We start from the raw sequence: 22,841 nt of genomic DNA, 5'->3' as shown, positions 1-22,841 counted from the left end.
ATCGCATTTCTCGGTGAAGAGCTACCAATATCTGACGAGAAAGATGGCTCACCAGTTTTCGGCTAATAAGCACAAAAAGCTTTCCACTACGAGTCTATTCTATGTTTAACAAGGATACTCTGAATCCTTGCACGAATATCTGGAGAGATTTAATAAAGAGACCATTAAGGTTGCCAATTGTTCAAGTAGTATTTGCAATAACAATAATTATTTATTTTTATTGTATCTATAGAGACTGATGTGATATTCAAATGTAGTTCAATAATATTTATAATTTTAAGAAAAGTATTTGAAATTTTGTTTGTTTGATAACTAGGTTAAAACAACAATGAATGAAAATAGGATTTAACTGATGAAATTAAGATTGTTGGGATTGTATTTCATTATCCTATACTCATGCATCCTCTCAATTTGATATATATATATATATATATATATATATATATATATTATATATATATATATATATATATATATATATATATATATATATATATATATATATATATATATATATATATATATATATATATATATATATATATATATATATATATATATCCATTAGTGAATGTTATCACCCATCGCTTTGCATATGTTCTTTATGTCTAAACAATAACGTGAAGTTAATTGTATTGCTTAACATATGATTTTTCAGCCAGTTAACTAATATGATAACATTTAGTTTCAACAATATATGTAATGTTAAACCTAAATTCGATTATAGGGTTTAGTATCTAACAAATGAAAATATTTTATCTAGTTAAGAAAAGTACTAAATATTATTTCAAACTATTATTTCAAGTTATAAGTAGATAATCCACAACAAACATTAAGAACAAAGATAATCATCAATACTAATGAATAGATAGAGCATATATAATGCCATGGTCAACATGAATACGTAGTGTTTGGATAACTACATATAACCACAACAAAATAGAATTTATCTACTCTTACTCATAGTACCTTTACAATGATGATCATGAAGAAAGAGATGGAATAAAATCTACAGATTTCTCGAACGGACAAAGGTTTCACCTTCAATTCTTAAATACATATCTCTAGATTTCTCCCTCTCAATTATCTCTTTTTAAATAATGGAAATAAATTGAATTCTATTAAAATATATCAATTATGTTTTAAATGAATTGGTTGAGGTCTCTATATACAGTGTTATGATCTAGTGAGCTTACTTTTCTTCATCTCTAAGTCATTGCCCAACGAGGTCTTTAGATTTCCTAGAGAGCTTGTTTTTATTCATCTCTAAGTCATGTATAACTCATAAAATTGGGCTTTGGCCACCTTATCTCGCCCAATTAGCCTATTTGTCCGTAAAGTGAGAAAACCATTCCTTCACCCTGAAGTTATTTAACCAAGGGATCCGTGATCTGTCTTGTTTTGCCCAACAAGTTTGTCACCTTGTTAGGTGAGTTGCCTTGTTTATACATGAAGTAATTTGGCCTATAATTAAGCTCTAATAACATATGCTCCCCTAGTGAGCTTATGTCTTTCCATATCGAGATTGAGTTAGAAAAGTTGCCTTCTTTCTACCATGTTTTGGTCATGTCTTTGGTTGGACGAGCCCCTGCTTTGCCCATTGAGTTCTCTATTTCTCAACTTTTGTACTTTTTTATTTATTTGGATGTTTTAACATGTAATCAAGAATAACATATTTAAAATGTTCATTCATGTATTTTCTATCATTTTTATGATATATTCGAGGGGGTTTTCATGTGGTTTCTTGTGTTTTAAGTTAATAAGTGCTTTTGTTAAATGAGTAATTTTGGCACTTATTACCAACCCAAATAAGGATAGTTTTTTTTGGATCTTTCTAGAATGACCTCAAGACCGAGCACTTCAACAAATTCTTGGTCCAAAAGTCATCCATTTCAATGGAAGAGATTATGGAAAGAGCATAATTTTATATCAATGGAAAAGAAAGCAATGCTAAATAAAGAACCTGAGACACAAGAGAGAGAGAGGTAGAGAGGTGGTATAAAGTGTTAATTCCTTGTATTTATGATTGACAGTAATTTTGGTAAAACTAACTTAGCAACAACATGTTGAACAAGATGTCATAACATGCGGATCCGACATCTTGTCTGAAACAAGTTTACTCTTGGTAACTGTTGATTGATTAATATATTACTGAATACTATAGGAATATTAAGGAATCCTATGTGGCATCAAAGATTGAGGAATCAGAGATTCTATTTGAATTTAAAGTTATTTTATTTTCTAAATGTTGAGACATTTTAGAAAACTCTTGATTATAGACCTAACTTTGTGCAGCTGTCTCGCTGCGTGTATGAACCCTAAATCCAGTCCAGACTTTGGTTATATATAGAATGCCTCAAATATTATTTTGCTGAGTTGTTAGGGTTTGGGTGTTCTTTTTAATTGTGATCCTCTCTAATATCATCTTAATATAAGAGTAGGAATGTTTCTATTGAGTTGTAAGTTCTGTCAATCACTCATAAGCTTTTAAGCATTGAGTGATTGTGTGTCTGGGGAGTGTGACTTCTGAATCTTTCGTAATTGTATTGATTCATCATTGTTGTGATTGAAAGGGAAGTGAGAAGGGTCTCATACGTAGGTGTGTCTTAGGTAGAATTTAACCACGGGTAGTGATTAGGGAGTAGATTGTAAATTGGGGATAGTTTGTTGAAGGTCTACAAACTGATACTATTTAGTGGAATTTCTCCCTGGCTTGGTAGCCCCCATATGTAGGTGTTGTTGTACACCGAACTGGATTAACAACTCTGTGCATTCTGTTAGTTTATTATTCTCATATATGTATGTTATTTTGTCTTTGTGTTTTGATCAGATATCAGTGTCTCGACATCTCTTAGGACATTTGATATCTGCATACCAGAATTTCATAAAGCCTAACATGCAAGGCCAACAGAGGAATGAAAATTCAATACTGATTCACGAAAATGTTGCATTAAAGTCTACTAGAAGACCCTTGGAGTATTCACATCGCTGTACAATAGGATATAGAAGATCCTCCAATACGTCTACCACACTAGGGTCATTCCCAAACCTCTTCCCCCCTGGGGAAACATAATAAGTAAGGAACCTTGAAGATGGTGAAAGTACCATAGGATAAGTGAACACCACACAAAAGATTTCCACCACCTAAAGAGGGAAATAAATAAGTTAATATATGAGGGAATTCTGCAGAGATATGTGTAGGGTAACAACTATATCATTTGAAATTCTAGTATACAGATCCCAGATATCGTATACGATGTCACGACACCAGGATCAACACATTGTCACAACACAAATAATAACAATGTTTAAGTAAGTAGCAAGAAGTAAATAACACAAATAATTTTTAACCCAGTTCGGTGCAACATCACCTACATATGGGGGCATCCAAGCTAGGTAGGAAATCCACTATAACAGAATTAGTTTGAAGTTCTAAACAACCTATGGTTTTACAAACTTCTCACCTAATCTCTACCCGTTGAATTTTCTATCTAAGACTCTCCTATATATGAGACCCTTCTCACTTTCCTTCAATCACACAATAGTGACAACAACTTCTAACAGTAAACAAAAGACATACTTTAAATGAAACAGAATCCACTCTTGCTTAAAAGCTCATGAGTGATTCACAATTACAACTCAATAATACAAGTCCAATTCAAGTATTGAAGAGATACTAGAATGACTCACAAATAACAATGACAGCTAAACCCTAACAAAGACAATTTCCAACGCAACTTTGTTCCTCTCTTAGGTTTAGAATTGTCCTTTAAATAGCCCTAGAAAGGCATAGGACTGCTGCACAATCTTTTGCACAATCTTTTGCAGAATTGATTCCAATCATATCAGATGTTTCCTAAAATGTTTCAACATGCTTACTTTGGAAACAAGGCAAAGCACAAATTATCCTTTGCTTTTAAAACACACGTTTCTTGGACCACACAACTCATGAAACAAATCTTCAGAGAGTCTTCATATATCTCATGATTGAAATAAATATTTCAAGAAACTGAAACAGGGCACACTCCAATGTTGAACGAACATATCAGGACATCTTGTCCAACATCTTGCTAGAATACATGTTTTTCCAAAATGCAGTCAATCATTACACACCAGACTTAACAATCATCCCATTTGGAAAATTTTGGCTAAAATAACCTTTGCATAGCCCAACTAGAAAAAGGGTAAAGATCACATCAATAAGGAGAAATATAAACAACACATAAGCATAATAAAAATTGATCTTCTCCAAACGAAAAACAACAGAGGCAAGCGCATCAGAAAAAAAAAACTAGCCTCATAACAGAGAGAATTAAACTCTCACACAAAGAACCTGCTTAGGAGAAAAATAAATTCTCTCAGTCAGGATGTCAAGACATTTGATTTGACTTCATTAAAACTAACAGCCTACAACATAAGCTAGAAAAACATATGCTCCCCCTAAGTAGCAGAACATGGGAAAGAGCTACTCCCCCTCAAGGGGAAGGAGTCATAGCAGGGATATCAAAAAGACCATAAGAACTAGTCCCCCTTTTTAGCCAAAAGATTAACAAACACAATAAAACTTAGATGTAGTAGAGCAAACAATCAGTTAAGTTACATACCAAGAGCATAAATATTCAGGGCATAGCCCATAATGAGAAAAATCTAGAAGAAAAAAAACACAAAAGAAACATAACACATCAGTCTTCATCATTGTTGGATGTCTCTTCATCATCACTAGCATTAACACCTTCTTCATTAGCATCTTCTTTACCTGCATTATCACCTTCCAGATTTCCCTCAGCGTCTTCTTTAGACAAAGTCTTTATCAGGATCCCAAGCCTGCTCTTCCTTTCAGTATAAACTTTGATAGTTTCATCCAAGGTTTTACAGGTGTCTTTTAGTTCAACAAGGATTCCTATCCTAGTAGTAGAACTGGTAGGTTTCTGGCCAAAGGTCATGACAATATCTGGAACATGTTTCCAAGTGAACAACCTATAATGCAATGATATAGGAAGATCTCTTTTGCAGGCACCATTCAAACTGATCAAAATACTTGGGTGTTGACTCAGTATAACACCAGAAATTAATGAGGGAAAGGCTATAGGCATCTTCACAACAAAGAAGGCAGTATGCTTTATTGTTTGTTCAAAGACATAGGATTCAAAGTCAAAATTTGTTTTGGTCCCTACAATATAAATGAACTTACCCAATCCTATAGCAATGTTGGAAGTATGATTAGTTGGCACCCAATTAGCCGCTCCAATTCTGTGAAGTACTGCATACTTCACACTCAAGAAACCTGCTAACAACTTCCCTTTTCTAGGCCATTCCTTTAATTGCTTTGCAGTAATTTCTGTGCAAATGACATTGTTAGAAACTTCCACTTCAGCTTGTTCTTCTTCACTTCTGCCCAAAAACCTGTTTATGATTTCAGGAGAGAAATCCACACACCTTCCTCTTACGTAAACCTTTCTAAACTCCTTACTCCACTTGTTATCACACTCCTTAGAGATATTCACAATGAATTCTTTAACAAGCATTTCAAAACACTTGCCAAAGCCAATCACACTTTTCATCAACCTAGCTTCTTAAATCAGGCCCATCACTTCTTTGCACTCAAAGGCATCTTTGTCAAGTTCCGTTTCCAAGGCCAGTCTTCTTTGGTAAGCAAATTTCCACTTGTCTACATTCTCCAGAAAGTGAAAGGAGATGCTATCAATTGGAACTTCGGGAATATTGGCTGGAATCTTCTTCCCAAAAGCCTGCTTCCTTGTAGTAGAAACAATGTATTGAACATCATGTTTAACATTAAATTCAGAATTACTAGAACCGGGTGGGACTTATTTCCTCTTCAGGGATCTCTTCTTGGTGGCAAGAGTAACAACCTTGCTCCACCCTTTTGTAGGACCAACCCTAGTACTTCTCTTGAGAGCTTTGGAGAGCTTGCTAGAGGACTCAACAACTTTCCATTTTCTGCTCTTTAACCTCTTAGCTATTCCTGGAGCCAATATCTTACCAATGGGATCATCACCAGAGCCCGGATCTTCTACATTTACAATGTATGTAGACTGATCCTTCTTCTCACCAGAGTTTTCTTCTTTGTTTGACAAATCACCAAACATGCCATCAGAATCATCTTTTTCTTCAGATTTTTCAGGGGACTTAGTAGGAACATTTCCATCAGATTTATCAAGAGAGGTTTCAATAGAGTTATCAGTTTGGGCCAAGGATGTGGAGACATCCGGCACAACACCAGTCTTAGGTTCAATACCCAAGACTTGAGAAATCAACACACAAATATTTTTATCAACATTGTCGCTTTTAGCAACAATCATACTAGATTTAATTAGAGTCGTAACAGATCTAGATTTATTAGTGTTTTCAAATGTTTCAATATTTCCCATAACTTTTGGAACAACGGAACTTTTTGTAGAAGCATCCACATTCAGTTCGACATTGATAGGATCAAAGTACATGCTAGTTATCGAATGAGGTTTCTTGACAGCAGTAGAGGGTTCAAAATTTCTTATATCACTAACATCCATTTGAACAGACATAGATAGAGATGAAGATTTACTTACTTTATAGGGATTGCCCTTTTTCGAAGCAGTTGTTCTAGGCTTCCTTATAGGAGTTTGTCGTACCCTAAAATTTGCCCTCCCCTTTTCATTTTTTTCATCCAACCTGTGACTTAAGATTCATCTGTACCCTTTCATGCTTCATTCATATGCATTATGAATTCATGTTAATACAAGCATCATAAATTCAAAGATTATGGTTAATTAAAACTAGGGTTTTGCCTGAGTCTTGGAGTTTGGCTCATTGTGTGAGGGTAAACCCTAATTTCATGTTCTTTTAGACTTTGGTTCAAGAAGGTCACAATCATGAAATACCTTTATGTTTTCAAAACCCTAATTTTGGTTGACTTAGTTATGAGATCTTGGGCATGGGCCCTATCTTGGCTACTTAAACCCTAACTAGGGAAGCCCAATCATTGTGGCATGCATCTTGATATTGTGTTTGCATGTAGAACCCTAGTCATAGAAGTATGGGCATTTGATCTTGTGGTTCATAGCTTGATCCTGACTTGACCATGAAAAACACTAACTCATGGATTGGACCAGTTTTTGGTCATTGTGGTTTGATTATTAGACACTTGCTTATCGGTCATTATGACTTAGTGCTTTGTTACATCCAGGATTGTTCATGTTTGCATTCATAGTCTTGGTTCATTGATTCTTTGTTTAAGGTACATTCATGTCTTGATCATCCATTGGATGTGTGGGCTATGACATTCCCGGATCTTGATTACATCCATATCCATCACTCAAGAATCATGTTGCAAATTCGTTTCGTATTTCATAAAGCCATGTTTACAACAGTTGACCAAAGTCCATATGACTTAGCCAGTCTCAAGTGATATCTTTCTTCATCCTATGATAAACCATTTGAATCTAACATGAAATCCATCTTTCAAATCCTTTTTAAAACCATTTCAAGTTTGATGTTAGAAACAATTGTTAATGTGACTCTTAACCCTTTTTCATTAATTTGTTAAAACCATTTGACATTTTAAACCCCATTGTATTATTAACCCCAATTTCAACCTTCAATTTCCAATCATTTCATAACTATCATGTTCCCACATTTTTATTTAACCATTCAATTCAATATGTTTCAATTCCCAAATTATATTAATCCTTACTCAAATTCCAATACTTTGACATTTCCATTCAAATTTTGAAGTTCAAGCCACTCTTTTAATAACTATATTCAATTCTTATGAATCCATCCAACTTTCATAATTAAGTATCCATTCAAACTTTCAATCAAACTTTCAAGGTTGCATTCAAAGTCTCATTCAATTCCATAACCTTTCATTAGTCCACATTTACTCCTGATTACTCCTACATTTAACATTAATCAATACATTTTTAAATATGAGTTTCATCACCTTAATCTCAATTGCATACTACATTCAAACTTTCCATTTCAAGCCAATTCCAAACATATTCCAACTTTTCAAATCAATACAAATTGGATAATATTCATTCAATACAAAATCCATATACCAAATCCATTCAATGTATGTTTTTCGTACAAATCCAATTCAATATATAACTAATGTATTCCATTCCATTTATAATCTCATAAAACCAATAAACAGGTCCAATGAATCAAGCCAACGCCACAAGCTCCCCCAATCATTCTGCCTTCAACAGGAGTTCCAACTAGCATCACCATTTTAACCGATGAGCATATAGAAACAGTTAACTAATTCTATCTAACTATTGATTTCTTGCGGTATGAATAAAATTTCCAACTGCAAGTAACAACAACAACTGTTAATATTAACTCGAGCCTACTTGATTTAAGCAATTAATTCACATAGTATGGCAACATCAGATAGCGGTCCAGTTTAACACAAATACATTAATCACTCTAGCATTAGTCCACTTATTGGTGTTCCTTCTCTAAACTGTGATATTTTGAGTGTTCAAACAAAATATATTGTTATTTGTGATGATGATATTGGTGCTGACCCAAGTGTTTCGATTTTGAGTTACATACTGTAACACCTCAAAATTTGCCCTCCTCTCTTGGGACTAGCATTAACATATTACATATCATTTTTAGGTCATTAGGCATTGCATATTGCATATCATGTGGTTACATTGTGCAAGTCATACTCCCAAGTCTTGGTCGGAAGATGAGGAAGTCATGTGCAAGCTAGGGTTTCATTGGACTAATCATTAATCATCTGAGGATGTGGAGGTCCAAATTAGGGTTTTGTGGTTCTCAAGGATATTGGTCTTCATCTTGTTTGGAATGATTCATCATCATCATCATGGTTTGATTTCATCAAGTGTTGAAGCTTATTCCTTGAGATTAGGGTTTTGACCACTGGTCAACCCTAATCAGTTGCATTGGGCCAATCAGTGCATAATCAGGAGATGGGGTCTATGATGTATATGGGGATCATTATTTGATTATATGGAGATTATTGAGGCTAGGGTTTCATCCTTGGGCCATTTCATCAGAAGATTGGAGCTCAATGGGACCAATGCATTGCCAAATTCATCTATCAGTTGAAAAGTCAACTGTGGTCAACTGTGCTTGATTTAATGAATTTGGAGGTGGAAATGAGTTGGATACACTTCATTCATGTTGGAACAAGTGTTATTTGACATTTCAAAGCTTAAGAATGGAGAAAATCAAGTCAGGACAAAAATTGCCAAAAATAGTAAGTGACTTGTAATAGAAGTTTCCAAAAATGGAAAGTTTTTGACCTCAAAATTACATGTCCAAGGAAGCTTCAAATGAAAATTTGTTCAACATGAAAGTTGTAGATCTTGGTCTCACCTTTCCAAAAAGTCCAAGAACTTGAAAATCCCATGTATGGTTGGCAAGTTATGGTCCATTCAATTTCAAAAATGACCCATAATCAGAGGGGCATAACTTCCACATGGAGTGTCCAAATTGAGTGATCTTTTTATGCACAAACTCCATTTGACATGTACTTTCATGGTGCATAATTGGAATTCTTCAAAAATGGTCAATGCAAAAAGTCAAATTTCAAGTGTACAGTTAAAGATCCAGGGGCAAAATTGTCCAACTTGAGAAATAATGGGAATTTTTGAATGAGGATTTTTGTAACACCTCACAAATGCTATTTGGAAATGGTTTGAATCATCATAACATGTCAAGGCCTCATGGTTGGTCAACTCACTTTTGAAATGAACTTGAAAGTGCATAAAATTGCCATGACATAGTGAAAATCAAAATTACATGGCCAATGAAGAGGGGACAAGTTGCAACAGCTCATGACAGATATTTAGAGCATGTGTGAGCTGGCAATGAGCTGTCACAAGGCTTGAGTAAAAAGACCATTTTGCCCTTGCTTTGAAAGTGACATTTTGCTAATCACTTACACAATTGGCTAATTAGGTGATTAAGGCTTGATTAATTGGAGGTATAAGTTCCTAATCCTAACAAACTCCTAACAGAATCACAATCATCAAGATCACAATCTCTTTTCCCTCCAAATTCACCAAATTCTCTCAAGAACACTTCAAGCAAAATTCCAAAAATCTCTTTCAATTCTCCATCAATTGGTGTAATTCTTCTTGCTGCCATCTCCAATCCTCTTCTCCTTCAACTGTTTCGTGAATTCATCATCCAAATCATCACCAAACACAACTGTTCACTCTTGATGCATCAATGGCATTTGGAATTTTCGTGCACTAGGAGCTACTTCAACTGAACCTGAACACTTCATTCAACATCCTAAAGCTTATAATACATCTGTTTTGGATCAAGAAGCTTCAAGAACACACGAATCATCATTGCCTTCCAATTAAGGTGAACTTTCGAATCTCATGAAGTAATGAATTGTTATATGCGTTTGAAAGTGCGTTTAATGTAGATCGTCGTGATGCAATTAGTTTTTGAAATGGATGATTGTAGAGAGAGATATTGTGGATTTTAGCTTTGATGTGAAAACCTAAAGTGTTCGATTCGTGAGATTTAGGAAGAATTAGTGGAAATCAAGGACATATTTGTGATCCTCTCACTCAGACCTTTCCAACGGTTATAGGATTGTGGATTTTGGTTAGAAATTGTTCTTCACGTGTTCATACGAATTCTGGAATTTTTTTGATTGAAAATGATGAACAAGGCTATGTTTGATCCGTGTGGCTCATGTGCAATTTCGAATTTGTGTTTCCCTCCAGCATTGGCCAATCACAGCGTGACACTCCAATTAGTGAAACGCGGAGTTTAGGGACCGGCCATGGTTATTTACGAATATGCCATTAACTCATTTAATTTAAATAAAACACTTAAATAATTATTAACAATTCATTTTAATATTAGAAAATTCATAAAAAATTAATGGAAAGTCAGAAAAATATGAGGTTTTTTTTGTTAGTTTCCATTTTTTCCCTAGAATTTTATGGACATGATTTTACAAATTGTGCATGGTGGAAAGTTGACTTTGCCTAGGGAACTTTGACTTGTGTGTATTTTTGACATGTTCTACCATTTTCATTGTGAAATACTCATACCTTAAAAGAAATTCTTGAAATTTTTTGTGGTGATTCTAGACATGTTTCTGGTGATTTACATATAAAGTTTGTGAATTTTGGATACTTGAGGAGTGAGTTATGATTTTTTGAATCTAGGTGTGACAATTTGTGTCACACCTAGTTAGGTCAACTTCATGAATATTTTTGCCTGGCCTATGATTGTTGGATTGGATTGAAATTTTGCATGGATGATCATTGATATGTTGAGATGTTATGTGAATTTTTCTGGATTTTTCTATGGCATTTTCAATTTGATTGATATTTTTCTTCTCTGTTGGTTCATTGTGCAAGTTCATGTGATACATGTTTGTATATTGTTTGTGAAATGCTCATATGGTATTGGATGAATGTGAAATTTGGTGTGCTGGTTATAGACACATTATAGGACATCATGCTTTTGGTCCCATTCATTTATGATATGTTGTCACTCTGTTATGAATTTTTGAAGTGAATGCTTGTGTTGGTACCTTGAATTGGCTTGAATAATTGTGTCTGGATTTCTTGATTTTCATTGGCCTAGTTCCTTTTGTCCAATTGAGCTGAGAATTGACATGCTATGCCTTGAATATGTCCTGTTTAGGTGTGATTTATTTGAGGATTTTTGGAATTGTTTTGGTATGCTTTTGATGGAATTCATTCTGTTTGGATTTTTGGTGTTGTGTTTGACCTAATTTGACTTGTTTTGATCATGAAATGAATATGATGAATGATATGAGTATGGGATCAATTGCATTGGCTTTCTATTTGTTTGAACTTGATTTTGGTTGAGAATCCCTTGCTGTTGAGGATTTTTTATCCCTTTTGGACCCTAGGCTTGGCCTAGTGGTCTAGTTTCTCACATTTGGATTGATTTTTCAGGATAAAATGCACAAAGTTTAAGGAGAATGATTCAAGTCAATAAAATTGAATTTGTTTGATGTAGAGAACTAACATAACTTTGTTTTGTAGGTTGTGAAGCTTGAGCTTGAGCTTATAGCCTGCCTTTGTGTGCATTAATCTGTATAGTCTGACTGATTAACATTTGCTGTTTATTGTTGTCTGTCTGAGTACTGATGATACTTGATTGATTTCAGGTACATTTAGTTGCTTACAGTTCTTTAAGAACTTGCTTGCTGCTGCTTGGTTTTTAAACCACTTGAGGTAGGACTTCTATTCTTCATGTAGTCTGGAGACCCGGCCTGTTACTTGGCCGGGCAAACTGTCTGAAGTCCTCCTTAAGAGGCGATGTTTGTGATTGTTTAAAATTGTGCCTAAGCAGGTAAAGTCCTTGATTAAGGCAATTGGTGGAAGCCAAGGGATATGCAATCTATCCCCCACTATTCTGTTGAGTCGTCCCTCTGCTCACACGGCTGTGTGTTGATGCATTGGGGCACAAACCCAAGATCTTGTACTTTGTACAGTCGAGTCAGAGTCTTTGAGCGTAAAAGGGTCCCTCCATTCTGGACCCACGCTCCTTTGTCTGAAGCTCTCCCTGGTCAGGGATAAGAGCTGTGAGGTCTCATCCTCACTTCTCCTTTTCATCTGCTTCACCTTAGCCTCGTAATGGCAAGGTTAAGAGCGAATAATACCCATGTACAGAAGACTTGCTTCGGCAGTCAAACCCATTGTTTGAGCCCACTTGACTGGTTATAGTGTGTGCTATGTGGATATTTGTTTGTATGATTGTATGCTTGTATGCTTGCTTCCTGGATAGGATTAGCTTGCAGTTGCGCAAGTAGGTAGAAACCTGAACGTAGGGTAATGATGCATGACAACACTAGGCTCGAGTACAGCTCCCTGGTAGTGTGTCTTCCCTCGGTTTCTGGCTAGATTTTCTTTCCCTTGAGGGGGAACTACATCGCCCTGATCCTTGTTCCAGACGAGGTATGTAGGCAGGTGGTCGTGCGAGACCACTCCGGGCAACCTTTTTCTTTTTTGTGTGTGTTTGCTTGTTATCTGATTGTGTGTTTGGTTCGGATGCCGACGTAAGTCCAGTGATTGGCTGTCGGGCTCCACGTTTGCCCTTTTGGGTGTGTTTTGGTTCGGATGCCGACGTAATTCCATCGAGTGGTTGTTGGGCTCCATGTTTGCCATCTGTTGGTGTGTTTTGTGTTGTTTGGCGTGCGTAAGCCGAACTACAGTGGCTCTGATTCTCGTTCCAGACGAGATATGTAGGCATAGGACGCGATGTCCTATCGAGCTCCCTTCTCCTAACCCCACCTGTGTTCCCTGTGTGTGTGTGTGATGTTTTAGCAACCAATTCTTTATTTTAGAATGTGGATCCCGTCGAGTACGACGGACGTGAGGGGTGCTAATACCTTCCCCTTGCGTAACCGACTCCCTTACCCTTTCTCTTTGGTCGCAAGACCATTTCCTTTCCAGGTTTCTCTGAGCGTTTCCTTTCCCTATCTTGGGATAAATAACGCGCAGTGGCGGCTCTGTGTTGTGTTTTTGTTTTAGCCCGCCGGTTGTTTTTCGCGGATGCGACACATACTGAATGTTGGGGAAAAATGTGGCTGACATTGTGTCTGATATCTATCCTTTGATACAGGTCTATGAAACTGATCTAGTTTTTGATGGAGAAATGTTGAAGCTTTTTTACCTCAACTTGTCATTACTACTACTGCATCTTTGTGGGGAATATAAGGATATGATGATGTTGCTTATATCTTAGGTTCATAAGAAGTTGTGGGTTGTTATCATATAATATTTGGATCATTGTGCGTAATATTTTTCCTATTAGCAAGATTTGATGTTGATGCTTGATGGAAAATTCAACAACAAATAACAATAACAACTCTAACAGAGCAATATGCAGCGGATAATCAATTTCTCAAACTTGCAAGAATCTGTGAGGAGCAACAACAAATAATCAAGGCAACTAAAAACACCACCACAAGGGACACAATAATTTTTAACGTGGAAAAACCTTCTCAATGTGAGAAGTAAACAACCACGGGACCAAGCTAGTAATATAGCTCCACTATGATCAAAATATGGGTACAAGAGAGTTTTAAATATGGCACAAATTCATGCTCAGTAACCAGCCAAAAACAGTAAGGTAACCAGCATAACAATCAGCCAAAACAATGAGAAAACAAGCATGAAATTGAGAACAAAATTCAGCAGAAAAACCAGAAAAAACGGCTACTGTCCGAGCTCGATTTCTCCCACCTCATACCTCTGATCGATGATCCAACCGGTCAGATTGAAGTACCATGAGTCACGAACCTGCTGTCCAAATTTCAGCCCGATCAGACAGTGAACAAAGGAGAAATCGCGAATCTAGTGCAGCTGCTCTGTTTTATGCGAAAATGGGTTTTTCTCTTCCTCTCTCACTTTTCTCTTGCCTCACTCTTTTGAATTCAGCTCTCTAACCCTCACTAATCTGACCTCTCTCCACTTGGTTAAGTGAGATACATGGGCTTGCACATATTGGGCCTTTCTCCACATAGGAAGGGAGCCCAAAACCCAACATATCTCCCCCTCACAACTATGTGGAGGTGACCGCCAAACCGGCGATCTCACAGCAAGTTTCAAACTTGTTTCTCGGTAATGCCTTGGTCATCATATCAGCACCATTATCATCTGTATGAACCTTTGCCAATTCCAACAACCCAGCATCCAAAGCATCACGTATCCAATGATACCTAACATCAATATGCTTGGACCTAGAATGAAAAGTTGAATTCTTACCAAGATGAATTGCACCTTGACTATCACAAAATAGCAAGTACTTATCTTGAACAAAACCAAGCTCCTGCAAGAATTTCTTCAACCATAACAATTCCTTGCATGCTTCTGTAATGGCAATGAACTTTGCCTCAGTAGTGGACAATGCAACACACCTCTGCAATCTGGATTGCCATGCCACAGCTCCCCCTGCAAACTTAATCAAGTAGCCTGAAGTAGACTTTCTGGAATCAATGTCTCCAGCCATATCAGAATCAGTATATCCCACAAGAGTAGGCTTATCACCTCCAAAACAAAGCCTCAAACTGGTAGTACCACGAAGATACCTCAAAATCCATTTCACAGCATTCCAATGCTCTTTACCTGGATTAGACAAAAATCTACTAACTGTACCAACAACATGTGCAATATCAGGCCTTCTACACACCATTGCATACATTAAACTACCCACAACAAATGCATAAGGAACCCGTTGCATATCTGATTTTTCAGCTTCATTGGAAGGACTCTGACTAGTACTCAATTTAAAATGAGTAGCAAGAGGAGTACTTACAGCCTTAGCATTTTCCATCTGGAACCTCTGTAACACCCTCTCAACATAGTGTTCTTGTGACATCCAAAGTTTCTTCTTGTTCCTGTCATGCATGATTCTTATACCAAGAATCTGCTTAGCAGCTCCCATGTCTTTCATGGCAAATGACTCGCCCAATTGCTTCTTCAACCTGTCAATCATGGAAATATTTTTCCCAACAATAAGCATGTCATCAACATACAATAACAGGATAATGAAATTATCATCAGCAAACTTTTTAACAAAGACACCGTGATCAGAAGTAGTCTTCTTGTAGCCTTGCTCACACATAACTGACTCAAACTTCTTGAACCACTGACGCGGGGCCTGCTTCAAACCATATAGACTCTTTCTCAGCCTACACACATAGTCTTCCTTGCCTTTAACCAGAAAGCCATCAGGTTGCTTCATGTAAATCTCTTCCTCCAAGTCACCATGAAGGAAAGCGGTTTTGACATCCATTTGCTCTACCTCCAAATTAAGAGTAGCAGCCAAACTCAACATGGTTCTAATGGATGACATCTTCACCACAGGAGAAAAAATCTCATTGAAATCAACACCCTTTCTCTGTCTGAAACCTTTCACAACCAATCTGGCTTTATACCTTGGAGATGTAGAAGTGCTTTCTTGCTTCACCCTGAAGATCCACCTATTTTCCAAAGCCTTCTTGCCCTTAGGCAATTTCACCAAATCAAAAGTGTGATTATCATGCAAAGACTTCATTTCATCTTGCATAGCATCCAACCACTTCTTCTTTTCATCACTCTCCATGGCTTCATCATAACATTCAGGTTCTCCTCCATCAGTCAAGGTAACATAGTCATCAGAAGGATACCTGGTGGATGGTTTCCTCTGCCTAGTAGACCTCTAAACTTGAGCTTGAGGGAGTTCAGGAGCATCACCAAGATCCTCATCTTGTGACATTTCATGTTCCTCTTCAGCATCATCATTAGGAACATCAAAATTTTCTCCAAGTTGCTGATCACCAACATCATCATGTTGCTCATCATTCTGAACATTATTTTCAGCAGTATCCAGATCATGTATAGGCATCCGAACTGGATCAACATCAGACAAACCATTATCAATCTCAGGTGTAGTCTTCTCCATCTTATCTATGTCTTCAATGGTTTGGTCTTCCATGAACTTCACATCATGGCTTCTAACAGCTTTCTTCTCAACTGGATCATACAGCTTGTAGCCAAATTCATCCTGACCATAACCGATAAAGATGCACTGTCTTGTCTTCGCATCCAACTTGGATCTCTCATCCTTTGGAACATGCACATATGCTTTGCAACCGAAGACACGCAAATGATCATACATGACATTCTTGCCAAACCAAATCTTGTCTGGCACCTCAGCATTCAAAGCAACTGCAGGACTCAGATTAATAACATGCACTGCCGTGTATAATGCTTCATCCCAGAAATGCTTAGGCAACTTTGCTTCAGAAAGCATACACCTAACTCTTTCAATCAATGTCCTGTTCATTCTCTCTGCTAAACCATTCAGCTGAGGAGTTTTAGGAGGAGTCTTTTCATGTCTGATACCATGCTGCTTACAATAAACATCAAATGGTCCACAATACTCACCACCATTGTCAGTACGAATGCATTTCAGCTTCTTGCCTGACTGTCTCTCCACCATAACATGGAACTCTTTGAATTTCTCCAGAACTTGGTCTTTTTTCTTCAAAGCATAGACCCAAAGCTTCCTGGAACAATCATCAATAAAAGTAACAAAATAAAGTGCACCCCTATATGACTTTACCTTCAACGGGCCATAAACATCAGAATGCACCAATTCAAACAACTCTTACTTCCTTGAGGGAGGATGTTTCTTGAAGGATACTCTAGTCTGCTTACCAGCCATGCAATGAGAACATTTCTCCAACTCTACACTCTTTAATCCCGGAAGTACATCATTTTTAGCTAAACAATTCAGCCCCTTTTCACTGATATGACTAAGCCTGCGGTGCCACAAAGAAGCCTCCATATCCATGGCATTCACACTGTCTTTAGCAACCAATGCTTTAGTCCAATACAATTTATTAATTTTCTCCCCTCTGGCCACAACTAAGTTACCTCTGGTGAGTTTCCATTTTCCTGAACCAAAGTGATTATCATAACCACCATCATCAAGCATCTGCACATATATCAAATTAAAGCGAACATCTGGAGCATGTTTGACTCCTCTAAGCAACAACTGCACTCCCATGTTGGTCTGCAAACAAACATCACCAATACCAACTACCTTGGACACACCATCATTACCCATCTTCAACACTCCAAAGTTACCAGAAGTGTAAGATGTGAAGAACTCCTTCCTTGGTGTAACATGCAGTGTAGCACCACTATCAATAATCCACATGCTCTCATCTGATACAAGATTTACTGAATCATAGTCACGGAGAATAATCAGATCATCACAAGTAGCAGTAGTAACACGGTCATCATCATCATGATTCTTATCTCTCTGCTTACTGTTATTATTTTTGCTCTCCCTTTTCCATATGAAATAGTTCCTTTGTATGTGCCCCATTTTGTGACAATAATTGCACTCCACATTCTTGTATCTGGACTTGGACTTGCTTCTGTTGTTCTCTCTACTCGCACTTCTGCTATTCTGTCTGTTCCCTTTCGGTTCCTTTCTTTGACTTCGGCCCCTGTTCTCAGTGACAAGTACCTCGGAATGAGATGAAGTACCTTGTGTCTTCCTTCTCATCTCCTCATTAAGAACGCTTCCCTTTACACTTTGCAAAGAGACAACACCATCAGAAGCTGAGTTTGTAATTGAAACCCGAAAAGTTTCCCAAGAATCTGGTAGAGTATTCAGTAGCCATAGTCCCAACACTTCATCATCAAATTTGATACCCATACCTGACAATTGATCTAGGAGCCCTTGAAAATCATTTAAGTGATCTGAAATAGAAGTCCCCTCCTTGTACCTCAAATTCATCAAGGAATTCAACAAATACAACTTATTATTCCCTGATTTAGAAGCATACAAAGATTCAATCTTCTTCCACAAGGTTCTTGCATGTTCCTCATTAGCAATGTGATTATAAACATTGTCTTCTACATATTGCCGAATAAAACCACAAACCTACTGATGTTCAAAACTCCAATCCTCATCAGTCTTGGATTCTGGCTTCTAACTAGCAAACACAGGAAGATGCAAATTCTTCACAAATAACAGATCCTTCATTTTTCCCTTCCACAAGTGATAATTAGAGTCACTCAAACAGATCATTCTATTTGTATTTGCCTCCATCATTCAAACAAGTCAAACAACCCCTTAACCAAAGAGCTTTGATGCCACTCTGATGGGAAATTCAACAACAAATAACAATAACAACTCTAACAGAGCAATATGCAGCGGATAATCAATTTCCCAAACTTGCAAGAATCTGTGAGGAGCAACAACAAATAATCAAGGCAACTAAAAACACCACCACAAGGGACGCAATAATTTTTAACGTGGAAAAATCTTCTCAATGTGAGAAGTAAACAACCACGGGACCAAGCTAGTAATATAGCTCCACTATGATCAAAATATGGGTACAAGAGAGTTTTAAATATGGCACAAATTCGTGCTCAGTAACCAACCAAAAACAGCAAGGTAACCAGCATAACAATCAGCCAAAACAATGAGAAAACAAACATGAAATTGAGAACAAAATTCAGCAGAAAAACCAGAAAAAACTGCTACTGTCCGAGCTCGATTTCTCCCATCTTATACCTCTGATCGACGATCCAACCGGTCAGATTGAAGTACCACAAGTCACGAACCTGTTGTCCAAATTTCATCCCGATCCGACGGTGAACGAAGGAGAAATCACGAATCTAGTGCAGCTGCTCTGTTTTATGCGAAAATGGGTTTTGCTCTTCCTCTCTCACTTTTCTCTTGCCTCACTCTTTTGAATTCAGCTCTCTAACCCTCACTAATCTGACCTCTCTCCACTTGGTTAAGTGAGACACATGGGCTTGCACATATTGGGCCTTTCTCCACATAGGAAGGGAGCCCAAAACCCAATAATGCTCTGTTGGATTATGTGAGGCTTTTATGTTCTTGGTTCTTTGATGGATCTATTAGCTTGACGTGTTTCTAGAATATGAATATGATGTTCTTCCATATATATTTCAAGATATAGCTAGGTGTGTGTTGGACTTGGTTTGTGGTTCTATCCATACATTTGTCAAGTTGTGGAAAAAGGGGGAGTAATGATCATGTGAGACAAGATGTTTCAGTATGGTGTTTTGTGTGTTGTATTGATCTGATCTCTTGTTAAGTATACAAAATGTGATCTCTGGGAACATATGTTAAAGATATGTTGTATGTTCCAACATGTGTTGTGCTGGTGAAGATTTACTCCTGCACATCATGTAGAAATTATAAAAGTTGTTTTAGCCAAAAAAAATCTAAAGGGGGGATTGTTGTTCTTTTGATTGATTGCTTTAGGTAAAACAACATTTAATATACAAGATGTAAATTGTGAAGAGGCATCTTGTGGGACAACATATTCTAGCATGTGTTCCAGCATCAGGCCTTAGTCTGGAGACAATGATCATTAGTAAATATGAGTGTGATTTTGTTTGATTTCAAGAAGGTTGTTAATTCAAATCAGATTGGAAAAAGATTTTATTAAATCATAATCCATAAAGGTCGAAGAAGATTTAATTGTATATCGTTTAATTGAAAGATTTGGATTTGGTTTAAATAAGAATATTTGATTTGATTCGATTTGCATTGAAGAAAAAAATCTATTTGAATATGCTTTGAAGGAAGATTTGATTCAGATTTATTATATTCAATATTGTGCAGAAATTGATATGCAAAGATATTGTTTGAGATTTATATTCTATGAAGAAATCTTATTGGATTTATTTTTAATTATAAGATTTGGATTTGCAATTAATGAAAAAATCTACAATATCTATTAAAGATGATTTAAAGCGTGATTCCGTTTTTGACAAGAAAATTATTCTGAATCATTTATTTGAGAAGTTGGAATTGTGATTTATATCAAGTATAATTTTTTTTATTTGTTCAAGATTCGGAATTTTATTACGGGGACATATGTCATTCCAAATATTCCAACCATTTGTGAGACATTTGTCTCGGACTAGATACTTGGAGAGAAAGATAAAATGAGTATATATTTTTTCTTTTAAGATTTGTAGCTATCTTTTAGAAATGTGTCATTTATATTTGTTTTCATATTGAATAAGATCAAACTTAATTATTTAGAGATTTAAATCTTATACCCATTGGAGAAAAAAACAGAACTTACATTGCTATTTAAGGAGACTCAACCCTAACATTTGAGGGGAGCAAAAATATTGAAGATCTAGTGCGTAAGGGTTTGGTTCTTTGAGTCTTTGTAATTTGTTGTTTTTGTACACCTCTATAAGAAGCCTAAACTGAATATTCAAGGCATTGAGGTTGTTTATTAATTGAGTTATAATTCAAAATCCTTAAATTGTCTATTGTATTGATCAATAAGGTTAGTGGTTTAGAGAAAGTGACATGGGTCTCATATTTATAGGGATTCTTAAATAGAAACACACCTATAGAATCAAGAAAAGGAGCATTAAACAAGGATTGTTCACCTATGACACTTTGTACTAATTCTATTGAGAGAGATAGAATCAAGAAAAGGAGCATTAAACAAGGATTGTTCACCTATGACACTTTGTACTAATTCTATTGAGAGAGTTTTTTCTTTCTTGGGTTGGAAGTCCCCTAGATGTAGGTGTTGTTGCACTTAACTATGTTAACAATTCTCTTGTGTTCTTTATTTTCTTTATGATTTATTATTCTATTTTCGATTATCTATCAATTCTGATATAAGATGTTGAACACATTGTCTTAAGCATCTGATCCAACATAAGTATCCTTAAGAAAAGAATTTTAATATATATATATATATATATATATATATATATATATATATATATATATATATATATATATATATATATATATATATATATATATATATATATATATATATATATAAAAGTTTGTAGTAGTTACATGAATTATCCATATGTTCAATTATGAAAAAAATCTTAGTAATTTGTTTTCTAGATAATCCTAAAAAAGATTCTATTTAATATATTAATTTAATAAACTAAAATAATAAATAACTTTAACTGAAAAGAAATAATACTAAAAAATAAAATGACTTAAAATGTTTCCCTCTTTATATTCAATGTAACTTTTTTTTAAAAATTATATCATCGAATTAATTTTATTATTTTATCCCAATAAAGATACACCATTAAATAAATTGATTAATTTGATAAAAAATTTTTTAGTATTATTTACATTTTCAAACTAAAATAATAATTAGAATATTGCTTAAGAGTATCTAGAAAACACATTATTAATATATTTTGTATACATTGAACCTATGGATAATATATATATATATATATATATATATATATATATATATATATATATATATATATATATATATATATATATATATATATATATATATATATATATATATATATATATATATATATATATATATATATATATATATATATATATATTGTGAGGCTCAACTTACTCAAAAAATAAGTTTTTTAAGTTACTCCAAATCATAGTCTTTAAATTGAATCTAATTTAAAGGTTAAATTAATATTTCACGTAATTAGTCATTCGATTAAATCTAATTTAAAGGTTATGATTTGGATAAAACTGAAAAAAATTATATATAATGGGGATCAACTTACTCAGAGAATAAATTTTTTAAATTATTATAAATCATAGTGTTTAAATTAAATATAATTTAGGGGTTAAATTAACATTTTACTTAATTAGTTATTTGATTAAATCTAATTTAAAGGTTATGATTTAGAATAAGTTAAAAAAACTCACTCCTTAAATAATTTGATCCCCACTTTTATATTTCAGTACATGAATTATGCATATGTTCAATGTATAAATAATATATTAGTATTACATTTTCTAAATACTCTTAATCAATATTCTATTTATTATTTTAGTTTGAAAAAATTAAATAATTTACAAATTGAATTGAGCAATTGTATTATTATTTTTTATTTTTTTTTTAAATTATTGATTGATAAATATCAACAATGTTTTTGACATTAATACATAAATATAAACTTATCGTAGTTACATGAATTGTCCATGTCTTCAATGTATACAAATATATTTGTAATATATTTTCTAGATACTCTTAAGCAATATTCTATTTATTATTCTAGTTTTAAAAACTAAAATAATTTTGAAAAAAAAATACTAAAAATAAAAAATTTAACAAATCAATGGTATTCTTTATTGGAGTATTTTTGTTGTCATGGACAAAATAAAATATATTTAAAATAATAAAATTAATTTGATAATATAATTTTTTTTAAAGTTACCTTGAAAATAAAGACAGTTGTCATTTTAAGTCTTTTTTTATGTATTATTTTATATAAATTATTTTTATTATCATATTAATTAATCAAATAAAAACAATAAATCAAAAAATATTT

General features: G+C 34.9%; 1 protein-coding gene across 1 annotated transcript; it reads right to left on the bottom strand.

Moving 5' to 3' along the window:
* Positions 1 to 4,682: 4,682 nt before the first annotated feature.
* Positions 4,683 to 5,525, bottom strand: LOC127078845 (uncharacterized). The gene has a single exon (XM_051019266.1). It carries the CDS (start codon positions 5,523 to 5,525, stop codon positions 4,683 to 4,685), a length of 843 nt encoding a protein of 280 aa, XP_050875223.1.
* Between the last annotated feature and the right edge of the window lie 17,316 nt (positions 5,526 to 22,841).

This window comes from Lathyrus oleraceus, chromosome 5 (genome assembly GCF_024323335.1).
Source record: "Lathyrus oleraceus cultivar Zhongwan6 chromosome 5, CAAS_Psat_ZW6_1.0, whole genome shotgun sequence".
Lineage (NCBI taxonomy): Eukaryota > Viridiplantae > Streptophyta > Magnoliopsida > Fabales > Fabaceae > Lathyrus > Lathyrus oleraceus.
This window is presented reverse-complemented; position numbering and strand designations above follow the sequence as displayed.

Coding starts and splice junctions, on each gene's coding strand:
- LOC127078845 (XM_051019266.1), bottom strand. CDS start 5,525: ATGCTTGTTAAAGAATTCATTGTGAATATCTCTAAGGAGTGTGATAAC.